Source organism: Diospyros lotus, chromosome 7 (assembly GCF_014633365.1).
Source record: "Diospyros lotus cultivar Yz01 chromosome 7, ASM1463336v1, whole genome shotgun sequence".
Lineage (NCBI taxonomy): Eukaryota > Viridiplantae > Streptophyta > Magnoliopsida > Ericales > Ebenaceae > Diospyros > Diospyros lotus.
The window spans coordinates 27686176-27712168 of record NC_068344.1 but is presented as its reverse complement, the minus strand read 5'-3'; the positions used below and the strand labels follow the sequence as shown (position 1 = coordinate 27712168).

Genomic DNA, 25993 nt, shown 5'->3' with positions numbered 1-25993 from the left:
TACCCCGGCCTTTGGCCTCCTCGCTGGGGTGGCACTGAACAAACGTTGGCCTTATGGCCCTTGCGCCCACATTTAAAACATGTCACCTCCTGGCTGCCTGCTCTACCTGACCCCTGAGGGCAGTCCCTCTGTACGTGCCCCGCCTGACCACAAGTGTAACATGTCACCCCTATGTCGTAGCGGCATGGGTCACGATGCCTCTTTCCACATGTCTTGCATGGGGGGATGTCTGGCGTGCCTCTCGAAGGCCCTGGTGCACCCTTCCTCTTCCTGTCATTGCCCTGTCCCTGGGCTGAGCCTGACCCCCTAGTAGCTGTCAGGGCTGCTCTCAGCTCGCTCCTCTCCCTCTCAATGATGTATGCCCGATGTACCAGTGTAGAATAGTCAGTGAACTGTGCACCTGCCAGCTGAAATCGAATCTCCACTCGCAACCCTTTCAAGAACTTGGTCGCTTTCTTCTCATCAGTGTCTACTAACTCGGGGGGCAAAGCGTGCTAGGGAGGTGAACTCCTCCTCATACTGAGCCACTGACATGTTGCCCTGGGTCAACTCGATGAACTCGTATGTCTTCTGGCTACGAACCCAGGCTGAAAAATAATTGGCGTTGAAGAGCTCCCTAAATTCAGCCCAAGATGACTCCCTGTTCCTAAATCGCAGTCTGGCCGTCTCCCACCACCTCTCAGCTGCTCCTCGAAGTAGGTATGTGGCCAGCTGTACCTTCTGTGCATCAGTGCATCCTATGGTCCGCAGATGTTTCTCTATTGCCATCAACCACTCTTCTGCAACCAGAACGTCATTTCCCCCTCTAAATTCCGATGGCCTGAGTGCCATGAAGTTCCTCACCAACTGACTGCCAGCATTACCATCCATACCCTGAGGCTCGACCTCCTGCTGCACTGGGTTCGACGTCTGACCACTAACATTTTCTTGTAAGACTGGCTCATTCCCTGCTACCGGCAGCGCCTGTCCTGGCCTGCCCTGATGGGCCATGAATTCCTCGAAATGCCTCAACATGGAAGCCATCGTGCCCCTCAACTCACTAACCTCTTGGCGCAACTCTGCCACTGAATCTGTAGGAGTAGGCGATGCTGGGGGTGGTGTAGGGTTAGGTACAGGTGCAGGCTACGGAATGGGATCAGGACCTGGAGCAAGAATTGCCCGGTTGCCTTGGGCGCGTGTCGGCGGCCTTCCTCGACGTCCACTCATTTCCTATACAACCAAAAGACCTTTTAGTACTCCATCTTAACTTAGTCTCACTAGACTACTAAACACACATCTACTCTACCCACCAATCCTAAGTGTACAGAGACTCTCCTCACTCCCATACCTAATCGCTCTGATACCAAAACTGTAAGGGCCCACTCCCGAATGTGCCCGCTAGCATAGGACATTCGAAAGGAGGTCATCACAAGGATGATATAGAACAATACCTCATAATAAACACACACATTTATCTATTTTCACGCAGCGGAATATCAATAACTTTCGTTACAAACCAATGTTGATACATCTAGGCTCTTAGGCCATACAAACCGAATATGAGGCTCTAATGTAAAACAACAATTTAAAATCTCATCAATCTACCTCACCAAAACGCAACTAGGATCTCCGAGTTGAGTGCCTTTGTACACCACTACCCTTGGGTTGTAGTCCCACTGGACTCGCCCTTAATGACTGCTTTACCTTTACCTGGAATGGCATAAGAAGATCAAGTGAGCCACAAGGCTCAGCAAGTTCTAGTACAAAGGAGCAGTATGAAGAAAGAGAAATCATGATGACACCGAGAGGAGTGTACAACGACTTCATATCAATATTCAATTATATGAGTCGGAAATCATATCTCATAGAATTATAAATTTCAAATTTTTGTTCATGTATAATCATACAAGTGCATACATCATAAGTATAAATCCCATAGGCTCATAAGCCACGATGCAAAATATGCGTTAATCATCATATCAGTAAATCAACACATAACGTATCGAGCACAATCTACCGGGCTATGGCCACCTCGTCCCTTGTCAGGCGCTCCTAGGGTACCCTTTATTTCCGCGCAAAATAATAAGTGTGCTAAGAACATATATATATGAGCATCATGTACATGTATGCATCATGTATGCATTTACCAGCAATGTAAAATTTAAATTCTCGTTCTCAATATACATTTAATACCATTGAAGAATGTTATGGCAAAAATTGTTATTTTTCCACCATACAATCGCTCTAATACATTAAGTAAATGTTTAATTAATATTAATAAAAATTTTCGGATAGGTACTGTAGCGGGGTACTATACGGATACGGTATGGTACTGTAGCAAGATACTGTATGTATACTGTACGAATACGGTATCATACTATAGCGAGATACTATATGGTATTGTATCGAGATACTGTATAGGTACTGTATGGTACTGTATCGAGATACTGTATCGAGATACTGTATAGGTACTGTATGGTACTGTATCGAGATACTGTATTGAGATACTATATAGGTACTGTATGGTACTGTATTGAGATACTGTATAGGTACTGTATCAAGATACTGTATAGGTACTATATTGAGATACTGTATAGGTACTGTATGATACTGTATTGAGATACTGTATAGGTACTGTATTGAGATACTGTATAGGTACTGTATTGAGATACTGTATAGGTACTATATGGTACTGTAGCATCCGAATTTTTTCACACATTAACTTGATATTTTTCCACAATTTCATGGGACATTCGGGTAGAGACATTAATTATCCAGACATCATTCACATATAAGATATACCAATAAATACACTACAATGAGCAATGAAGGTGAACAAACTCCCATCATAATGGAGGTGAAAAATGCCATTCACAGAATAATATTGGGGTGAATCAAACCCCTTTTGAGACATCAAATAGACTCACAATATTTAGGAATTTTATACTATGTAGATAGAAAAAATTTAATAGAGATACTACACATGGAAGGGGAGAAAAATAAAAGAAGAAGAAGAAAGGATACTTGCCTGAGGATGAATAAATCAAGATGAAGCACCCGCACAGAAGCTCCACTTGCCACGAAAAATTTAATAGAATAGAAGTAGTAGAGAAGAAAAAGAATGCGTATCAGATGAGGAAGAAGAAGAAGAAGAATAGAATAAGAAGAAGAAGAAGAAGTCGGGAGGGAGAAGAAGAAAATGAGATAAAGAGGAAGAAAAAGAAGGTGTAAAAAAAAGAAGTGAAAGAAGAAAGTAGGAGTAAAAGGAAAAAGAAGAAGTAAAAGGAGGAGTGAAAGAAGAAAGGAGAAGTAAAAGAGGGAGTGAAAAACAATAAAGAAGAAGTGAAAGAAAATGTGAAAGAAGAAAAAGAAATGGGGGTTGGGAAGTAATGATGCGTAGATGGTGGATGTTTTTTTTTTTTTTTGTATTGGGCTTAAGCCCAAATAAATGGCCCATCTTCTATTTCCTTAAAGGCCCAAGCCCAACTCTTAGCCCATTTGCCTTAAATAAATTGAAGCCCAACTCATTATCCCATCCATTTAATTTGAACCCATACATACAAGCCCATAGATCTATTTCAACATTAAGAATCAAATTTGCTCAACTTATATAATAACTAAAATAAGTTAATATATCATTCTAAAATTCTAAACCCAATAATGGGTCGTTACAATAAGACCCCCTTTTGTCCTTCCCAAATTTTAAGATTCCATATAGAAATCTTGATTTTTAATTTTACTAGTTATGTAAAGCTCACCTAAATAGTTAAAAGCAAAATTGTTTTGACAATTTCATCAAGTCAGCCCACCTAATTAGTCAACTTAGTAAAGTCAAATCTCAAATCATTATTCATACATATATACTTCATAACGCTTGCTGCTGCAATGATGCTTAAATCATAATTCATGTATTTTGTTGTTAAGATAAAATGTCTTTATTATATATTTTTTTAATTTTTAAATAATTATATGAATTGATTAAATAATTTAAAATACGATATATTTATCATCAATTAATAAAATTATCTATAAGTGTAAAAATATAATAAATATATATTATTTAAAAATAAAATACATTTATTATTAATAACATTAACATTACATATTCACATTAATGCAATACAAAATACAACACATTAATATATAAATGTTACAAGTAGTGTCATGTTTGTCCAAGTAGCATTTGTGTAATTCATTTCAAGTTGGAATCTTTGAGCATTCAAGTTGTTTAAGTCAAAATAATTATGAAAATTCATATTTTGAGTTAAAGAAATAAATTATTTGAATATTTACTGTAATAAACCCTAATTACCTATTTAAAATTAAAATTAATTTAAAATTTGTATATTAAAAATATAGATATAAAACATATTTTGAACAAGTATTAAATAGACATGCAAATGGGTAAATGAACACCCATTATCATCCCTAATTGTTTAGATTAAGTCTTAACAAAAAATAAATAAATAAATAAATCATCATGTTTCACCCTCCTTTAAAAGGGAAATTAAAAAAAATAAAAAATAAAAAGACAGAACAACCTCGTGTACTTAGGAGGGGCATGAGTAATACTACTTATATATCTAAGTTAACACCTATGTTGACATATTACCAATACACTTCTTATTAAATCATTCAAGTGAGAGGTATATTGATAATTCATTCAAATATTTGCATTTATTGCTTTAGTAAATTATCAATACACTCCTTATTAAATCATTCAAGTGAAGGGTATATTAATAATGAATTAATGAGATGTCAATATGATTACTTGGCACGGCAATATTATGATGAGCTCACTGAATGATTATTTTGTTGATTATTGGCGGTGTTAAATACTGAACTTGAAAGTAGCATGGAATGCTATTGCTACTAGGTAGGATATTAATATTAGAAGAACATTATTTGTTTACTAACAATTAATAAAATCTATTCATTGCTAACAATTGCGTTAAAATCCGAGGACTTGACTTCCCGCCCACGTGTATTCACAAAATTTAGATAAAAAGAAGCTTATATCAGAAAGAATTGCAAAGCCCTCTCTTGCAAAAAGATAAAAAGATAGAAGTGAAGTTGTCATTATCAGAACAACACGCAAATGGACCCCTAATAAAGAAAAGGAGTTGTGGACTGACTGGCACCCCCAGCCTAGAGAAGCTGCTTTAAAAGAAAGAAAGATGCTTTTTCTGTAAATGCTCTCTCTCCACTACAAGTGTTCAATGTACCCTTCTTCTAGCTGTCCTGTTTGAGCCTTCCCAACCACTCTACACCAATTTTGTGCCTTCCCAAAGACTACACCAAATTTGTCAACAGAGTTAGATAAATTAAGTTGAACAAATTCCTCCCCCTCCCCCCTCCATCCCTTAAAAAGACTTATAGTAAATATCACACCATCGAATGAAAGAGAATATGTGTGTGTGTGGTCTTGCCTGATACACATCTAACAGCTATTGCTTTTAAGTTCCCACAAACCGAAGCATGGCTTCAAATCCAACGTCCACGTGCTTCTGCTACTGTGGATACATATAGCTCATCCACAAAGTCAAGTCCATTGCTAAGTCATAAATCACATAACAGTTGGAAAAGTCTCCAAATTTATGCGAAGATAATCAATCATAACTAACAGAATTCAGCGGCCATGCAATGCAATAAAGTGCGTAGGTTACGTTGATAAGAAACATTAAGTCTTAACAGATAAACAGACTGAACATTGGAGCACGGCCGCCCTTGGCAAACAACACGCAGCAACTGCAAGACAAGAAAGCAAAGATCAAAAAGACAAGGCAAGAAAACCAACTTATCTTCTCTTCCCTCATTGAGAAGACTAAAAATAAGTTCATTCAGCCTCGTCTATCTAGTTCACTCCCAATAGCGAGACTTTTATCTGGGCTAAAGAATAGGCAGCAGCACGCGCAACAAAGGAGACATGAATGGCATCTCCACTTTCCACATTTCACATTCCAGCCTGACCTTTCCTTTGTTTCCAAAGGTGACATGATAAGATTCTCTAGATAATAAGCAGGGGAAATTTAGTACAATCGGTTCATCACTTGTTATGCACAAGCAGGACCACTTATCTCCTATTTATCAACCTCCTTTCTTCCAATGGTTTCTCTTCCCTCCTCTTTTTTTTTTTACATTAATCGAAATTGTCAAAGTAGGATTGTACTCACCGAACCTAAACAGCAAGAACATATGGCTAACAACGGAAACTGAACTTACATAAACTTATACCTAACAATTTAATGAAGCACTACTAACCTAGGAAGGTTGATGATCCAATGTGTTATAGAGCAGTTCCATACATATCTCACAAAATTAAACCCTCATGAAAGTTGCTGAGAGAAATACTCATCGCGAACCAGAAGCACCTCATACAAAGGGGCAATGATCCAATGTGTTATAGAGCAGTTTCATACAAATCTCACAAAGTTAAACCCTGATGAAAGTTGCTCAGAGAAATGTTTATCGCGAGCCACAAGTACCTCATACAAGAAACTGCATTATGGGCAACTGGTTACAGAAGAATACCGACCACAGCCATATCTGTCAAAAGCCTTCAATGTAGCACATTTGTCACAAGTTGACATATTGAGACAGTTTTACTTACTGAGGTCAAAATTTGTTGGCAACAGCTTTCTTTCTGTTTTCCTAATCAGATAACTGAACCTGCTAAAGAGAGCTCATGAAGCTCACTTAGCATCCACTCTTCTCCAGTTTGACCACCAATAACTATGGCCCTCGTACCTCCAACAACACATGTACTATGTCCCCAAGCAAATCTTGGAGGTCGCCCGGGTACATTTAATATTCTCCATGTGGGCTTCTCATCGGTAGGGTCCAGAATGTAAAGCTGAGATGCCGAGTGAAGACCAGCCACAGAGCCACCAAACACCAGGATTCTGCCACCTGGGAGGCTCACAGCTACATGATCAAGCCTGGGAGGAGGAGCAATTCCACCTGGATTTCCAGCACCAGGCATTCCACTCCCAGTTACACATCTCCAACAGGGTTCCTCCTCACTCAAATCCATCGTGAAGACATCACTTGAGCGGAAGCGGAGTGGCCCACTCTTAGCAAGACCCCCAAACATCAAAATTTTCCTACCACCATAAACAGACAGTGTGTGACCCAAACGAGAAGGCGGGGTCCATGCTACTGGTATCTCCCTCCAGACAGGCTTCTCCAATGAGAGATCAAGCAGAAAAGTGTCACTAAGCAGTACCCCAGAATCTGCACAGCCACCCGAAACGATCAACTTTGTCCCATCAAGTGTGCAGGAGCTATGCCATGATCGGGGAAGAGGAGGAGCCAGGCTAGAGATTTCACGCCAAGTAGGTTGCTTAGCATCTAGATCTAACACAAAGACATCATTTAGTAAACCTTGCCTTCCACATCCACCAAATACAACCAAATGAGATCCATTCACACAAGAAAGTGTGTGACCCCAGCGGCCAGGAGGCGGGGAGCTGACTTTGATATGTTGCCACTCTGGCTTGCTAGAGTTTAAGTCCAATACAAAGGTATCATTCATTGGTTGCATGTTGACCCCCTCCCCACCAAAAAGAACCACTCGATTTCCTACAGCACATGCACTGAAGTTGCAACGAGATGGTTCCACCACACCTCCAACGGTTAGCTTTCTCCAAGCAGCTGCTTCAAGAGTAGTGAGCTCCCTAGCCAGACAACCCCACCCAAGCCTCTTTGCTCCTGGTACTGTCTCTAATACCCTAGTTGTTTCACAACCCCAAGCATTTTGACAGACCATTCTCCAAAGATCCTCATTCTTTGTTATGTCATAGAATCGCCTACAAACAGAGCCAACAGATGCAATATCTCTTGGAGTCAACCGTGACAGAATCTTGAGAGACAGGACCTCATCGCTCAATTGCAGTATTGCACAAGTCCCTTGAGGGAGACACCGGTTCACATCAGCACTTAGCCGATAAGAGGAAAGACTGGAATGGAACTGGTCAGATACCCTAGCAGACTCCTTTGTCAAAGAGCCTGGAAGTGGACCAAGGTCAAGATTTGTTTCAGTGAAGAACTGGATACCAATAAAATGGGTAACGGCTTCATCATCTCCATATATAGGAGTCAGGCGCAATTTATTCATCAATGGAGATCCATCTTTCCTAAAATTTAACAACTCGCCCTGGAATTCAACACCATCTTCAAGGCATCTTCTTATTTCTGAAACAACAGCAGAATCCACAAGCTGATGCCTTCTTTTAGCAAATGGGCCTCTGCATTGCAAAAATCGACTGCAACAAAATCCATCAGAATTGGCACTAGATTAATTACTTAAACAGAACACTGTTGAACTATATATGAGGGTTACAGAAAGCATAAAAAATTAACAAAGCAATATAGATTCAAAGCTTTCTGAGAAGCCCATAAACAATCAAGGGACATAGATACAACCCATGTTAAATGTTGAATAAAAACTTTTTACACAAAAAAAAAAAAAAAATGTTGAATAAAGTTACAGATAGTACCAAAATAACAACCATAATAGAGTATGATGCTTGCTAAGAAGCAGGATACAGGCATGGATACAAAGAAGGACAGAAGACAATGGGATGTGTACTTTGAACAGCAAATGGCATGTTAAGGAAACACAAATGATTAATATAATCCAACATATATATTACCTGCCATCCTGCACAAGAAATTAATAACTATATTTCAAATTTTTACATCACAAATTCATTTCTTTTTACTATATCAAAATAGTTTTAAAAAAAAAAACATTTTAGTTCCAAAGAAAAGAGATTGATAGATACCAAACCTCACTATTTTACATTATCATTTGTATCTGAGTTATTCATAGGTTATGCTGACCGCACTAAGGTTTTCACTGAACACACACAGGCCACCCATCCTATTATAAAAATTTACTGCTAAACCCTCCTATTTTAAAACTTTTATAATGTCTTCTTTGCTCGGTGAGAACATTACAGAGTATCAAGTTACATTTGAACCTTATGATCCAACCTAAATTATAATTTTTAATGCCACTATAATCTGTGTCCTAACCCCCTTCCCACCTCCTAGCAAATTTGACAAGTTCCCACCCCGTACCTCTGCTGCCACCTGATCACTACTGCTGCACCTCATCACCACCAAACCACCACAAGCAATCTCATCATCCACACTTCTTTCCATCAAGCCCCAAGCCCACCATATCAATCCCAATTATCCCAAACACACCCCCCTCCCCCTAAAAAATAATAAAGAAATAATGAAAACCTGATCCAGCAATGTAGCTAGATGTGCCCCCCACCCACAAAAACCAAGAACCAAATTTGACAAACCCTTTTCCCCTTCTTGCTAAAACTCACCTCCTAACAGCACATAGTCTACCCAGATTGAGCAGCCATCCTCATCTCTCTACCCCATGAGACAAATGGGAACACTATGGTCAAGGCACCATCTTGCCATACAAAATGAAATGATCCACTATCACTAACCCTACCCACTGACACCACTATGCCCATGAAACCCAGGTCCACTTCCACAGACAAACTGACGCAATCCCTCCCTAATCATACACACCCCAAATTCATTCCTGTAGAGGAGGTGCATATATATGCATGTAGTACACAAATATATAACTAGAAAGAAAGAATATATAAATCTAAAAAGACATAAATGTTCGTATATGTGTATATACATCTGTTGTGAGTGTTAACTACTGTAATGAGAATATCTTAGCCCAAACCCAAGGACGATTCCTCAAATCCAACCATCTCATTGGCTTTTGCAGCTTTGTTATTTATGGTGCTAATTTTTGCCTAGAGATGATAGCATAGGTAGTGACTGAGGCTTGGTTACACCAGTGGTGGCAACTGCTGGTAGATATGCTTAGTAGTGGTTCACATGGATCTTCTTTTTGACGTTGGAGTATGAAGCATCAGTTGTACATGTAGATGAAGATGAAGGATATGACTCTGCTTGTATCAAATGTGTGTGGTGTGTGTGACTGCAAACATGTGGATGTATACATAACTACAATTTATAGCGAAAAGCACGCAGGTAATAGAAAATCATGACCTGTTGGGTTGAATGGAAAGTTAGTGCATTAGGTAGAGAAACAATCTAATATCAGGTTTTGATTCTTTTCATTAAATATATTGTCTCAAACTTATCTTTTAACTTGGCATGTAAGTAGGTGCAAGTATCTGAGTTTACTCCAGTAAGGTGGTTCTTATGTGAATTTAGAAGAGGCTCTTGTCCTTGAAATATGCATATATGTATATATCTGAATGAATTGGATGTTAAAATGAAATTTTATAATTTCATTTTGATGGAATCAATTGGTTGACTAACAATAACTTAGCAAAATGGGAACTATTACAAGCTTCAAAAATTAAGGGCAAGTTCAAACCAAGGGCAAGGGTGAATACAAAAATGATTCACTTTGCAAGGATCAAAAAGCCTTGTGCACTGGGGATGCCCTTTATATAGATTTCAAAAATTCATGACTGATGTAGGGAAAATTTACCCTTTTCTTAGGGTAAATTTCACAAACCACCCCTAAGGTTTGCTTAAATTGCACCTACCTCCCTTAAGGTTAATAGACAAAGTACATTTACCATTTCTATATTTAAATTATTTTTCTCCCTCTCTCTCCCCCTCTTCTCCCTCCTCCCATCTTCCTTTATCTCTCATTTCCCACATGTCGATTCCAATGACATCCCCATCCCCATCCCCCATCCCCCATCCGGCAATACTCTTCCTCTCTCCTTCTTGCTGGCTGTCAATGACTGCCTCCCTTTATCTTCCAAAAACCAACCCAAAAGCACCACCATCAAACAAGGTTGGTTTCTTCAGAAATCCCACCATACCCCCCCCCCCCCCCCCCCCGGGTTCTGGGTTCAAATCGAACCTATATCAATCTTGACAAACTCAAAGGGTTGATCGGGGTTCAAATCAATGTTTACCCAAATCAATCTCCTAGGTTTGCTTCTAGGTTCAAAGGAAGATCAATCTAGTTGGGTTCATTTCTAGGTTTGAATACGAACCCAAATTTGATTGTAACCTAGATCCTGGGTTCATTTCTAGATTCGAAGAAAGATCGATTTGGGTTTGGATTTGCTTTGAGCGCAAATTGAAAGATTGATCTTCTCTCTCTCTCTCTATCTCTCCCCCTCTAGTTCGACAGCCATCTCTCTCTTTAACAGTCGTCGATGGTCAAAGATAGACGGTCCACGATGGATTCTTTCAAGATGGTGGTGGTCAACCGATGATGGTCATTGACCATCCCAATATTCTTCTTTTTTTTTTTTAATTTGTGTATAATTACAATGCATGGAGAGAGGTGGGCCATTTTGGGGATTTTGAAAAAGTTTAACAATCATTACTTAACTGGGGGTTTAGTGTTACATAGTATATAAAGTCAAGGGAGGTTAATGGCATATTTGAAAACTCAAGGGTGGTCGATACAATTTAGGTAAACCTCAATGGTGATCTATGAAATTTACCTTTTTTCTTAATATTGAACTATATTTCTTGCTTGTCCAAGTGAGCTACATGCGTGCTCCAAGTGTGTCCATTTTTTAATAGTTGAACAATAGAATAATGGCACAAGGTTACAAATATGGCCATCATATGTCAGCTAATGGAAATAAGACAACTTATTTACATGAACTGGTCTTAAATACCGCAACTTAATTCAGAATAAGCCATAAACGGTATAAAATTATATATTTAATCTTATTAACATGAACTGCTCTAAAAGAGCACAACTTAATCTCATATTAACATAAACAGAATTCCCACGTTATATAAGATTTAAGTCACTGCAATGGCAACTGAACATTGGCTATAATGGAGAGAAATTATCACCAAGCAAGAGAAGGAGAGAGAGAGAAATCATCCAAATCCCCATCTTGTCTGAACCAACTCTATGTTAATTATGAATACATAGTTCAATAAATGCACATTTATACTTGTCAAAAAATATATATGCATATACAAATAATTTGCCAATTATGTAACTTAAATCAGCAGAGTCCATGTATATATATACAAGTTTATACAAATATATTTGTTGATTATGTAACTTAATGGAATTCCAAGTCAAAGTCTCTTTTGTTCAGGGAAGCATCCAGCGCAGCCAGGTTTTAAGGGAGGAAGGCAGATTTTAAACACATAAATATGGACCTAAAGGGAGACTACATTTCTATTAAAATGACCATGAATTTCATAGAATAAAATCACAAATCAAGAAATTTCTTTCTTCTTTTTGGTTTTTTTGATAAGTAGAAATATGTACAGGGGAGAACTTTCCTTAAGTGGCCAATCCCATATAAAAATTCTAGCTGGAATTTGTCTCTTCTTCTCAGTGAAGGCTAAAGTCCCTGTATAGCATGAGTGTGGTGTGTGTTCTTTCTATTCTGTAGACGCATTCTTGGGAAGGGAGGAAGACAGCTGCAGCACACCCTTGGTAAACTATGAAGTTCCATATAACAATTTAACATCATCCTAAAAGGGCATCCCTACAACAAGAGAAGGAGGGTGGAGAAGGGGGTGGTCCCCGGGCACTGCTGTCGCCCGGGGGGGGATTGGGGGTCAACCTCGGGCAGGCCAATTTGATACCTGTAGTTTCTCCCATAATTGGCATCAAATATAATGCATATCAAAAAGAGTAAAGAAGTCATCTTCAATTAACATGCTGCCAAGACAAGCCAAAGCACCACTCACATGTTTGATCGAAACTATCAAAAGATCACATGAATCTGCAGGAACTGTCTAGTGCACTAAAAGATGATTGGTTGTTTCATGATCATACCTTAAATATCTGTTTTGTTTGATTTTTCAGACAATCATTTCTTACCATTAGTCACAGTTTGTTTCTCTGAGCAATATTATGCAGACAAGCAAACTATGCACAGAGAATTGGGATAAAAATAACTCAATCTGACATTTCAGTATTTGTTTCGATGATGGTGAACTCCGCTCGAAGATGTTATCCACTGCTGGTCCCAAGCCCGGATAAAGGAGGAGGGTTGTGTTAGGTAGCCAACAGCCAATGTAAAACCTAGTCGGATGCAAAATATGAACTCTAGACAAACTATAAAAAGTCGTTGGGGCGTAACCCTTCATAGCGACGCACTACACTGCTCACGTGTAGTGTCAAGTGAGCTAGGGCTGCTGCATTGGCGCCCGGATGTAATGACAAATGAACAAGGGTCCTCGCATTTGCTTGGACGGATGCGAGTAAAGAAGCTAGTACAAAAACAAAATCAAATTCAAAGTCAAAGCCAAAATCAAAATCATAGATTAAGGATTGGGTCATGGAACATAAGAACATTAACAGGCAAAGTTATGGAAGTGGTAGATGTGATGATTAGGAGAAAGATTAATATTATGTGCCTTCAAGAGACGAGATGGATAAGGAAAAAAACAAAAACTTTAGCAGAAACTGAATATAAAATATGGTACAAAGGAAATGATTAAGCAAAAAATGGAGTAGAGATTATTATGGATAAAAACTTAGTAGATGAGGTAGTGGATGTAAAGAAAATAGGGGATAGGATTATTATGGTAAAGGTTGGTCTAGGAAGAATGACTATGAATATCTTTAGTACATATGCATCACAAGCGAGGTTAGATGAGGAGATAAAAGCAAAATTCTGAGAGGATCTAGAGGGACTCATACAAATGATACCAAGAGCAGAGAAAGTGATTATAGGAGGTGACTTAAATGGTCACGTGGGTAGAGATGAAAACGGCTATTGAGAGGTGTCATGTCCCTAGGAGGATTAGAAGGGTAATATTGTGATAGGGATATAATAAAAGGATAATATTGTGATAGGCTTATATTAGTTTGTTAGGAGATATTTGGTTGTTTGTTAGGAACACATGGGTACTGTTAGAAATTAGTTAAGGAACTAGCTATGCCTATAAAAAGGCCATTGTAAGAGGAGATGGTCAAGCTTGAATTGAATGAATTCTTAATCTGATTTCCCTCTACGTCTCTCCATTCTCCCTCTTGTTTCTCTCTACTATTTACCCCCATTTCCTCTTAATATCTCTCCATCTTTCTACTGATTTCCCCTTCAATTCTAATTTCTTCCCAATTCCTCTTTTAACCTATCACGAACCCTAGGTTTGTGACAAATGGCATCGGAGTGGTCCTTCTTTAGTTGTGGTTCATGTAATTTTGGTAGTTGATTTCGACAACTCTCATCGGAATTGATTGAGCAGAGCAGGGAGATCGCGATGGAGGTAGTCGGTTATAGAAGTGATCTCTGTGTCAAAATCCGGGTGACGTGGAAGCTACGAAATTAATGGCACACCAACTAATTTCCATAAACCGCAACAGTGAGTCGCAAAGAAGATTCGAGTTTTGAAGACAAAGCGGCTGTTGATTATTGGTTGCGAAATTCAACCGGCGAGGGTTGCGCTAGAGTTGATTTACGTATTAGAGTGGCGCCAACTGAGTAAAAGAACAAATCAAGGAAGGCGAGCAACCCAGGCGTTCGTGAGTAGGCAAAAGTCTGTCGAAGGGCGACGCAAATGAGGAAGGCGTCGCGACCATTATCAAACGCGACCAGTGAGTAGGCAGATCCAGAGGAGGAAGACGCGGTTCTCTCAATTCTGATTAGAGAGGCCAAAAAGTTGGTCGAATAGCAATTTAGACAGAGCTTAAGGCACCGAAGGGAAGCAGATTGGAGCGATCGAAGCCTACCACGATCGTAATTCGATTCTGAGGACTTGTTGATCAAGGCGAACTCAAGGAGGAGGTGGTCCTCCAACCCGTGGTCGGTGATTGGGTGAGAAATAAAAAAAATAGTCGATGGGAGGCGATCATTGACTCTGCAGCAATCGCAAGCAAAGCCAATCTCGGCCATCTAGGCGAGCACCCTCAGTTCAAACTTGGAAGGCGCCACAGGCACTCCTGTTCCGAGTCTTGAAGAGGAAGACAGACAGCTGAGGCCGAAAGAAAAGGCGCGGCTGGGAAGATTGCTGAACCATTTCAATTCCGGCGAGTGGTGAAGGCCAGAAGTAGACCTAGATTTGGGTGATCTGAAAACTATAGCTATCCCAAGCAGATCGCGAGCAAGTCAGGAGGGTGTTATCCCTCGTGTTAGTCGATTCTGATTGGGCGGTGAATTCCCACACTCGCTAGGAAGGGAAGTAGGTCAAGCGAGTCCTCCTACCAATTCTTGGTGGCTCTGAAGGTGGCAAAATAGGTATGGGTCTTGGCTAAGAAGTGCGGCAATTCCGATATCTAATTCCAACCGGGCTCGTAGTAGCTGGGAGTGGAGTTGTGAAGGCATTCCTAAGCCAGTGAGCCTCAGTCATTGAGTGGCAAAAGCGTGACAGCAGCGGAAGTGTGGTGAACCTTGCTAAAAAACCGAGCAATGGATTTTCCGTGTTTGAGATTTAAGTCGAAAGGAAACAAGGTCGATCGGAAATTAACAGCGAGCAGTCCAGGCTGTCTAAAGTGCATTTAAATCGATTATTGGCTATGATCTCTATTCAGAATTTGAAGGAGACTCCTAAAGCAGTTCCGGTGAGTCTCAATTGCTGCGATTTCTATTGTGATTCTCAGCTGACAGTTGGACGATCTAGAGGACTCTAGAAGGCCGATCAAGTCGTTGTAAGTGTGCAATTTCTTCTGTTGTTACAATAGACTTGATCTTGAAGCATAACAGTGGCTGTAATTTGCCACTTATTGGATCAATTTTAGAGGTGATTGGGTGAGGCAGTTACATAAGCGAATTAGGATGGAAAGAGCTGTTGTTTCTTGGGCTATTGCTTTTCCAGCCAACGAGATTTCGGCCAGGAGGAGTAGTGCACGAAGGAGTCCAATGGAGTCTCAACTGCAGCAGAAGAATACTTCATTTTCAGTTAGAATGGAGCCTCAATGGCAGCCAAAGAAGGCTGCATTTTTAGTTGGCAACAACAGGGACAAAGGAACAAGAAATGGGATACATAATACGAGCAAGGAATTTGGCCTTATGATACCCGAGAAGCTGCAAGAGTTTGCGATGATACTTATTAGGAAGTATCATTACAACTTCCCGGTGGAATACTTTGATAATTATCACGGAAGTTTTAACAAGAAGGAACTCCTTGGAGTGGAGCAACCGAAGAAGGAGACAGTGATTACGAACGACCGATTCACTGCCTATTCTAGACTTTGGGCAAAAAAAGAAGCATTATGATGAAGGCAGCAGTGACCAAAAGGATGGCTGCAATATTGGGAGTAATTTTGGTGGTGAAAAGTATTATCTAAAGGGAAGCTATAACAATCCGATGGCTAGGACAACAGTCCATCAGATGACAAGAATGACAAAAGGCCACAAGGAATTGCTGGAATTCGGGATGAATTATGCAGCAACGCTTGAGAAGTTTGACAAAAAAAATAAGACCCCAAGATGCACCTATTGAAAGGTTGCAAGAGGAAAATGGGGTAGCATTTGATGAAGTGACTGAGGAAGCCAAGGCCAATTCGTTACCTCTGTTGACTAGTGCAGGGATTGAAGGATTGGAGGGTGTCCAAGATCAGAATTCTATAAGAAAGGGAATGGGTGGTGGAGTTCCTAATGATAAGGTTCCATTACCTATGGTTTTGGATAATGTTGAGGATTCCTTAGCTAATGATAAGGCGAAGATAGCACCAGCAAGAGGAAGTCTCGCTGATCCTAAATGGTGTCACCATGCTGCTGTCGAGAGTTTGGCCGGAAAGAACAAAGCTGTTGCTGCTTTGTTCGTTGTTACTACAGCTGGCCGATTAGAATTTATGTCACCCTTGTTGAAGGGAGGATTGAAGACTGGAATTGATGTTGCAGCCCAGCAGGTTGTAAGTGGTGCCATGCAAGGAATTAATAGTACAGTGTTTGCTTATGGGGTTACTAGCAACGAGAAGACTCATACCATGCATGGAGAGCAAAAGTCACCTGGGATCATTCCATTGGCAGTGAAGGATATCTTCAAAATTTCTCCATCTAAGCTGTGGAAGAGAAGGGAAGAAAAAAAAAAAGGCCTAATGGAAGTTGTGAAGGTTTGGCATGTCTTGGAGACAAGACATGCTTCAAGGCGGGAAAATTGTCATGTCCCTAAGAGGATTAGAAAGGTAATATTGTGATGGGGATATAATAAAGGGATAATATTGTAATAGGCATATATTAGTTTGTTAGGAGATATTTGGTTATTTGTTAGGAGCACATGGGTGTTGTTAGAAATTAGTTAAGGAATTAGCTATGCCTATAAAAAGGCAATTGTAAGAGGTGATGATCAAGCTTGAATTGAATGAATTCTTAATCTGATTTCCCTCTATGTCTCTCCATTCTCTCCCTCTTTTTATTGATTTCCCCTTCCTTCAATTCTGATTTCTTCCCCAATTCCTCTTTTAACCTATCACGAACCCTAGGTTTGTGACAAGAGGTACATGGAAGGTATGGATTCGAGGAAATTAATAATGAGGGTAAGTTTATTCTAGATTTTGTTATGGCATATGGGCTCATCATAACTAATACTAGGTTCAAAAAACAGGACGAACACTTAATCACATATAAAAATGTCACATCAAGCACCCAAATAGATTACTTCCTCATGATACAAGAGGATCGGTTATGTTGTAGGGATTGTAAGGTGATACCGAAGGAGTGTTTGACTACTCAACATAGACTTTTGGTACTTGACGTCCAAGTAAGAAATTGAAAGAGAAAAATCACATAAAACAAAATCCAAAAATTAGGTGGCGGGATTTAAAAGGGGAAAAATAATTAATCTTCAAAGAAAAATTAAGGGGTAGAAGGGAATGGAATGAAGAAAGACAGGCAAACCAAATGTGGAGGGAAATGACTACTGCCCTGAGAAGCACAGCAAATGTAGTTCTTGGAGAGAAAAATAGTAAAGCCCCAAACCTTAAAGGAGTTTTGATGGTGGAATGAAGATGTACAATTGAAAATTAGAAATAAGAAAACTTGCTATGAGGCTATATATCAATGCAGCAATGAAGAAAACCTAAAAAATTATAAAGAAGCGAAAAAGGCACCAAAAACAGCTGTTAGTGAAGCAAGGTCAAAAGCATATGAGAATCTATATAAACGACTTGATACAAAAGATGGAGAAAGGGATATATATAAATTAGCTAAAGCAAGAGAAAGAAAAACAAGGGATTTAAACCAAGTGAAATGCATAAAAGATGAAAACCAAAATGTATTAGTGAATGAAGGAGAAATGGAATGAGTATTTCACAAAATTATTCAATGATGGTGGGGACACAAGAGTTAGGTTGGGACATCTTAGTAACTCCGAAGGGAACGCGAGCTATATATTTTATTGACACATAAGTTCAAAAGAAATCAGGCAAGCATTAAAAAAGATGAAAAATCATAAGGCAGTGGGATCGGATAATATACCAATAGAAGCATGGAAATGCATGGGAGAATAGGGTATCTCCTAGCTAACGAAATTATTTAACGCGATCCTTAAATCAAAAAATATGCCAAAAGAGTTGAGGAAGAGTACTTTGGTTTCTATATACAAGAACAAAGAAGATGTTCAAAACTGTGAAAATCACTGAGGAATTAAGTTAATGAGCTATACCATGAAACTCTTGGAGTAATAGAGCAGAGGCTCAAAAAAGACACAAACATCTCGGAAAATTAGTTTGGTTTCATGCCTAGTAGGTCAACAATTGAAGCTATATATCTACTAAGGCACCTAATGGAAAGGTATCGAGATCATCAGAAGGACCTGCATATAGTGTTTATAGATCTAAAAAATGCCTATAATAGGATCCCTGGAGAAGTATTATGGAGGGTTTTAGAGAAGAAAGGAGTCCGAATAACACGGTGCAGAGACAAAGGTCAGAACATGCGGAGGGAATACTGAATCATTTAAAATTACAATAGAACTGCATCAAGGTTCTGCACTAAGTCCATACTTATTTTCTTTAGTAATGGATGAACTTACTAAATAGTAAATACATTCAGACAAAGGTGCCATGGTGTATGCTATTTGTAGATAACATAGTGTTGGTGGATGAAACAAAAGAGGAAGTGAACACTAAACTTGAGTTGTGGAGAAACAATTTAGAATCTAAGAGATTTAAATTAAGTAGAAGGAAAACAGAATATATAGAATGTAAATTTAGTAAGAATGCAAGAGTGGAGAATGTTATAATAAAATTGAAAGACCAAATCATACAAAGAAAATACTATTTTCGATATTTGGGATCAGTGAGTCAAAAAGATGAAGAAATTCATGAGGATGTCACGCATAGAATTAAGGTAGATTGGCTAAAATTGAGAAATGCATCAAGGGTGTTATGTGATGGTAAAATCCCATTAAAACCGGAAGGAAAATTCTATAGGACAACTATAAGACCAGTTTTGTTGTATGGCTCAGAATGTTGGGCAGTCAAATACCAGTATGAGCAAAAGACGAGTAGCGGAGATGAGGATGCTAAGATGGATATGAGGCCATACAAGAAAAGATAAAATTAGAAATGAGGTTATTCGTAATAAGGTAGAAATAGTGCCAATCGAGGAGAAGATGAGAGAGACTAGACTAAAATAGTTTGGTCATGTGAGAAGAACATCAAGAGACACCCTTGTGAGAAGAGTTGATGAAATGAAATAATTAGTTAAAAAAAGAGATAGAGGCAGACCCAAGAAAACTTTGGGAGAGACATTAAAGTTTGATATGAAGTGTATGAACTTAAATAAAGATATGACAAAAGACAGAAATACATGAAAGTCTAGAATTCATGTAGCCGACCCCACATAGTGGGATAAAGACTGGATATGTTGTTGTTGTTGTTGTTATTGTTTTTCGATGATGGTGATTTGGAAAGGGAGATTTGCAGAGAACCAGTCATTAGAGTTCTAATAACATGTATGCATTTGAGGCTTTCAGGTGCCACAATATTGCCAAAAGATTAAATAAAAGGGCATTATGTAAAATTGTAAATGTGTTTTAGGCTTCAGCAACACAAGTCTTAATCCCATTAGGTGGGGCCATCATCTTTATCTAACATTATATCTTTTATAAGCCCATAATGTCTAAAGATTTTCTACCATTTTTTTTATTACCTCTTTTGGTACAAATTTCTTCCATCCCATCCATTTGCCTCACAAATGCATCAATTGGTCTTCTTATAATATGATTAAATTATCTTAATCATGTTTTGCCACTCGAACCTTATTATAAATAATTTTATTTTTAATTCTATCTTGAATAATTTTATTTTTAATTCTATCTTTTCTTATATGACCGCATGTTCACTGTAACATCCCCATATCAATTATGTTCATATTTTGCATTTATTGATAGTCAACTACTCAACATTTCCAACTATACCACAAAAATAATTTTAAAACCATCCAAAAAAACTCTCTTTAGCTTTAAAGGGATTTTATGACTACATAAAATAGTGAGCACACTTCTCCATTTTAACCATTAAACTTAATTGGAAGAGCAAAACCTTTCTTTAAGAATTGATCAAACTTTTTTAATTTAAACTAATTTGATCATCAAGTCTCACCAAAATATCATTCACATTTCTATTTTTACTAAACTTACATTCAATATATAGGTTTTTGACATGCTGGATTTGAAGCTTTGGTTTCAAACATATCTGCCATAATTTGAGTAGTATTTATGCTTCTTTTGACTCATCCATTAGGAGAATACTGTCTACAAATAACACACATCATAACAGTACATCTTTGATTTATTATTAACCACAAGAGCAAAACGGTAAGAGTTTGACGCAAATTCTTGATATAATCAAAATGTAACTAAAAAAATGCCTTAACATCTCTTTCACAAGTGCTAAAACACATCTATCTATTTCTATTCTATTATATAAGCAAAGACCCCATTTTGGTGCTTGAAGCCTTGCCAATAAAGTGATTTCCTAAAATGCCCTTCATATATTTTGTTTAAGAAAATTAAAATTAACTATCAGAAAATTTTGAATGCATGACATCCAAATTATAATTAATTTCAGAACAATTTTACCACTATACTCTTCATATATATTTTGCTTGTCAAGTGCCAGCCAGTGAGCCTTCATTTGAAATCCTCTACATTTTCTACTTGCGCATGCATAGCACAGGCCACCCATCTCGTGTTTAATAATACATATCCATAGTAACTTGTACATTAAGTAATTCAATCTTTCATCTCTAAAACCCTCCACAACACTTCTTAAAGGACTTTGTTATAAGTTTTTCCCAAGTCTATAAGTACTATATGCCAGATCTTTCTGTTCATCTTTGAACATTTCCATTAAACATGTTCGTAAATAGATAACTTCCATCATTGACCAACTACGCAAGAAACCAAATTGTTTTTTGAATAACTTGGATTTCTTTTAAACCTTTGCTTACAATCACCCAAAATTTCAGAACTAGGGTTTAAACATTGTCACTCTTGTAAATGGGAACTAGAATGTTCTTTTTTCACTCTAGAAACATACATCCCGATTTAAGTAACATATAAACAATTATCTTTTGCCAACTTCTGAAATGTACATCCCGATTTAAGGGACATATATACAATTCAATTATCCATAAAATGCCTTCTTCTCCTAGACTAAAAGAATTATAAGGATGAAAAAAGGGTTGCTACGTCTAGCCTATAATCAATCATCAATGCGATAGTCAACTAAAACATTGACTACTGGAAGCAGGCTAAAAACTCAGGTAAGCAGCTGACTTTGAGGCCAATTTTGAGGGCTTAAATGGAAGAATAATTAAGTACATGGATATATTATAAGGCATAGTGAGAGGATTCTAATGGTACAAAAAAAAAAAGTGAGAATACAGAAGAAGTGCATTTCATCACTTTCTTACATGTGACATATTGTGTGATAGGTCATAAGTGCATGGAAATGGTTATTGCATGATGGTATTTTGCATGAAAGCATGGAAGTGTGCATGATATGTTTGAAGGCATTGTGAGCATTCTAAATAATTATGCGAGTTAAGCATGCAGTGGATGTACGACCCCTCTTGGTTTATGAAATGCATTGAAGGTCAAGGGCGAGCCTTTGGGGCCTTAGGTCATAAGAATGAGGTTGCCAAGTGTGGGGTATGAGCTTGAACCTAGGATGCACCTTGTGGAGAGAGAATGTGGAAAACTAAATGCTGTCATCAACTCATCATTGTAGTGTGTGCTTATGCATTGAGTATGTTCATGAATGCCATAGATGCCTTTACTAAGTAGTAGGACTTGTGCCATGTGCGTATTATCATCCTGAGCAAAGATGGACCTAGGCAGCAAGACATGCATGTTGTTGGATGGTGCAATTATGTTTGAAGATATAGACTTCCATTATGGCTTATAGTTACTTTGTTATCAAAATGTGTTGCATCTCAAAAGCATGTATAAGCAGGACATTTTGCTAGTTGCTACCAATCATGTTGTATATGTTAAAAGGAATTGAAGTAATGAAATGACAACATGTATATTCATGGGCTTTTGTGCAAATTGCATGAAGTTGTATGTAAAGTAGCATAATATGTGGTTGATACAGTTATAATGATTCAAGAGCCTAGAATGAATGTTAATTAAATGTGTTGAGCTCGCAAAGAGCAAAGGGTACTCTGGAACCAAATTAAGCCTACTAAAGGGTCAGCCACAAGAAAAAAGTAAGCAATAATCTATGAGACAGTTGATTGTCAAACATCAGTAAGCCGGGGAGGTCTCAACTTAAGGGACAAACAGTCAAATGTGAGTGGACATAGTCCGGAAGACAGACTGAAGGCAGGGATAACCGACTATTTTCAACAGTTCAAACCAGAAAGCTGAGGGATCAGCTGAGAGGAAAGACAGTTGACTCTGTGCTGGACAGCCAACTATGAGATCAACTGTTGAAGGAAACAGTTGACAGTTAGTCAACAATCAGTGATAGAATGCAATATTGATGGTTGTTTAAGGGAGAGTCAACTAAAATGGCCATTGAACAGGAAACAAGGAAAAGTGAGGTAGAAGAGGCTAAGGTATGTTTTGGTGCGCACACTCTAAATAAGTATGAGATACATTAAATGAAGTCCCTGATTCTCAATTGAAGGATTAACTTATAACTGGCTAAGTAATGCAAGGATTCTAAGGAAGGTCTCATGGACCTCATGTCTCAAGGCGATCTAATGACCATGGGTGATCAAAGATACGTTGTATTGCCCTTTGAATAGGGGTACGCCCCAGTTTCTCAGCGGGGCACCGCAAGTGATAACAGAGAAAATAAGGGAGACACGCTTAAAGAAGAATGATTAAAATATGAGTCAAAAAGTAAATAACTTATACACGATCAATGGGAACAGTTGGCTGTGTTAGAATGAAGGCAGCAAAGAACTGCCAGGGCTAGAAGAGTCAATACTATGAGAGAGATGGACCACAAAGATGAGATTAAGTATCTGGTAGAATAACGGAGTGCAAGAATAGTTGAATAGATGAAGAAATAAGCTAGAGTATTTACATACTTTTATCGAAACATCATCCAGCCGTCCAAGTGCTTCTCTTTTCTTCATCAATTACATAGTTTACTTCATTTCATTCAAATAAATATTTTTAACTTCTTCAAAATCACCAAGACACTCGAAAGTAACATTTATTTCTCCGCATTTATTAAATAGTTCAAATAAATACTCCTCTCATGTCCTTTAACGGCAGCTTTTTAATTTTCTGTCACTATGCACTTTACTACTATAACTGGATTACGAGTAGCAGGCTAGTAGCCACAAAACTGGGATAGCGAAAAAGTGGGAACAACATGCTATAACTACAGTATCAATCTGAAAACGAGAAACACACCAATTCCCGTCGTAATAAACCAAAAATGTAATCTTTAATCCCAAAGAACTGTGAATTTAATCTCTGTTTCGTAGAACTAAAATACCAACCGACGTACCGAACTCGAACCAAAACAAAACGAGTTGATCTGCAGAAACAGTACGTACCAATTCCGGCCGAGGACCTCCTCGGCGCGATAGCCCGTGACAATTTCGAAAACCGAATTGACGTAAATAATCGGATGGTCGGGCTCCAAGGCGTCGGTGACGGCGAACCCGCAAGGCGCCGGCTGGAGCAAGCCGTCGACCGGGAAGGGCAAGGGCCCGCCATGGTTCAACAGGAAGCCCTCCTCTTCCTCCTCCTCCTCCTCACCGCCGCTCAGATCAGAATTACTGTCCCACTCCATCAATTCCTCGGGAACGTTGTTCTCTTCACCCCATCGCCTCAAAATTCGGAGAGAAACGGAGACAAGTCGGGGCACGTACGGAATGTAAAGCAAGAAGAAAAGGGTGGGGAGAGGGAGAAAGAGGGATTAGGGTTTTGGGAACTCCGTTGGGTGCGGGAAAATTAGGAACTGGAGAGAGCTAGAGGTGGAGAGAGAGGGACGGAATGGCCATAAAAGGAGGATGCAGCAGCAGCATGTGCGAAATCGGACAACTCTCAAGGGACCGATTTGGGCTCCAACTGCACAGCAACAGCGCCTTGTTTGGGTGTCGCCAAGTCAAAAAAATCTGCCTGCACTTCTTGCAAATATCCATGGACTTTATCATGCTTAATGTTGCATAATGCATATATATACACATCATCCTTAAAATGTAACAAATATACATTACTTGTGCATTTGCAAAACATCACTATTTATCATAAATTAATAAAATTATTTTATAACAAAAAATATATCTTAATAAATGCATATCATTTTAATAAAAAAACATACTTATTACACCTTATTCATTATCTCATGATAATGGCAATTTAACATTACTTTTATATATATAATTTGAATTATAATCTATAAATGAAAGGATTTAATATTCAATTTGAAGTAAAATAATATTTTTCTTATTTTATTTTTCAGCTCAATTAAGTAAGAGAAAACTTGTAAGTTAAAAAATTTTGGTCATTTGCTTTGAATATGATTGAAGTCTTCTATTGAGTTTTTGCATGAATAATTATTTCTAAAAGATGAAGAAGAGAACCTATTAAAGTAAAGATGAAGTGCGACTAAATTTACTCTAAATTAGATTAGTTAACTTAGTTGTTATATTATAAGGGATACATTAATATTTTTGTATAGGTTAAACAGTTAGTCTTATAATTATTTTCCCTGTGATTTATAAATAGAATACGAGAGGTTGAAAGTCACATATAACAAATCATTTTATTGATTTCTCTTAATGCAAACGAGAGAGAGATAAAGTTTGTCTTGATATTCTCTTGTATAGAAAGCAATAAACTTGTGTGAGAGAGAATGAGAGTTTTTGTAATATTATTTAAATGGTTTCTAGTGGATTTGGCTCTCCGGATCAAGCAGTAGGATTGCATATTGTAATCCGAATCAAGTTAAATCAGCACATCTTGAATGGTTTGATTGTTGTTTTATTTTATTTTCTTTGTTGTTTTCATTTCTAGTTTTATATACTCTGTTGTGGGTTTGATTTTCGGATGAGGAGTAAAAAAAGATTGACAAAATAAAGTGGGTTTCTAAGAGCTCATAATCATAACATTTTCCTCTAATAACGACTTGAAATAAATATCAAAAGGTACTAAGACTTCAAATAAAAACCAAGATAATAAAAGTATAACACAATTACTTTAATATGTTTCAAATAAAATAATTATATGTTATCCACTTAGTACCTTAGTTACAATCCTAAGAAAATAAGATATCAAATAAACCTTGAATCTGATGTTATTGTTACTATAGATGGAAGATAAATTCAAAAATATGGAAAGTTAAAGGAAGTGGAGATCAAAGTCTTTTTCATGTTATGTATCTCAACCTCTATGATGTTAGGTCAAAATAACAATTATCAACTTGATAACTATAATAATTTAATTTTATCCTGAATTCATGTAATAAGAAAAAATATACCAATCATTTGTAGTATAGCCAATCTCATCCATTCTTATCATTGATTAATTTTTATATAACGCCTTCAAGAGATATTCGCCACCTGTTCTTGCCATTTGAGCCATCCATAAGGTATAGTAAATACCTTATTTTGGTATTATGAATTTCTCTTAA

At 38.0% G+C, this 25993-nt stretch overlaps 1 protein-coding gene across 1 annotated transcript; it reads right to left on the bottom strand.

Annotated features, from left to right (window-relative positions):
• Nucleotides 1-5969: 5969 nt before the first annotated feature.
• LOC127806410 (adagio protein 1-like) lies at nt 5970-24491 on the bottom strand. The gene is made up of 2 exons (XM_052343676.1): nt 23913-24491; nt 5970-8243 (listed from the first exon to the last, which is right to left on the bottom strand). Exons 1-2 carry the CDS (start codon nt 24149-24151, stop codon nt 6635-6637), a joined length of 1848 nt encoding a protein of 615 aa, XP_052199636.1. The 5' UTR covers nt 24152-24491; the 3' UTR covers nt 5970-6634.
• Nucleotides 24492-25993: the final 1502 nt, after the last annotated feature.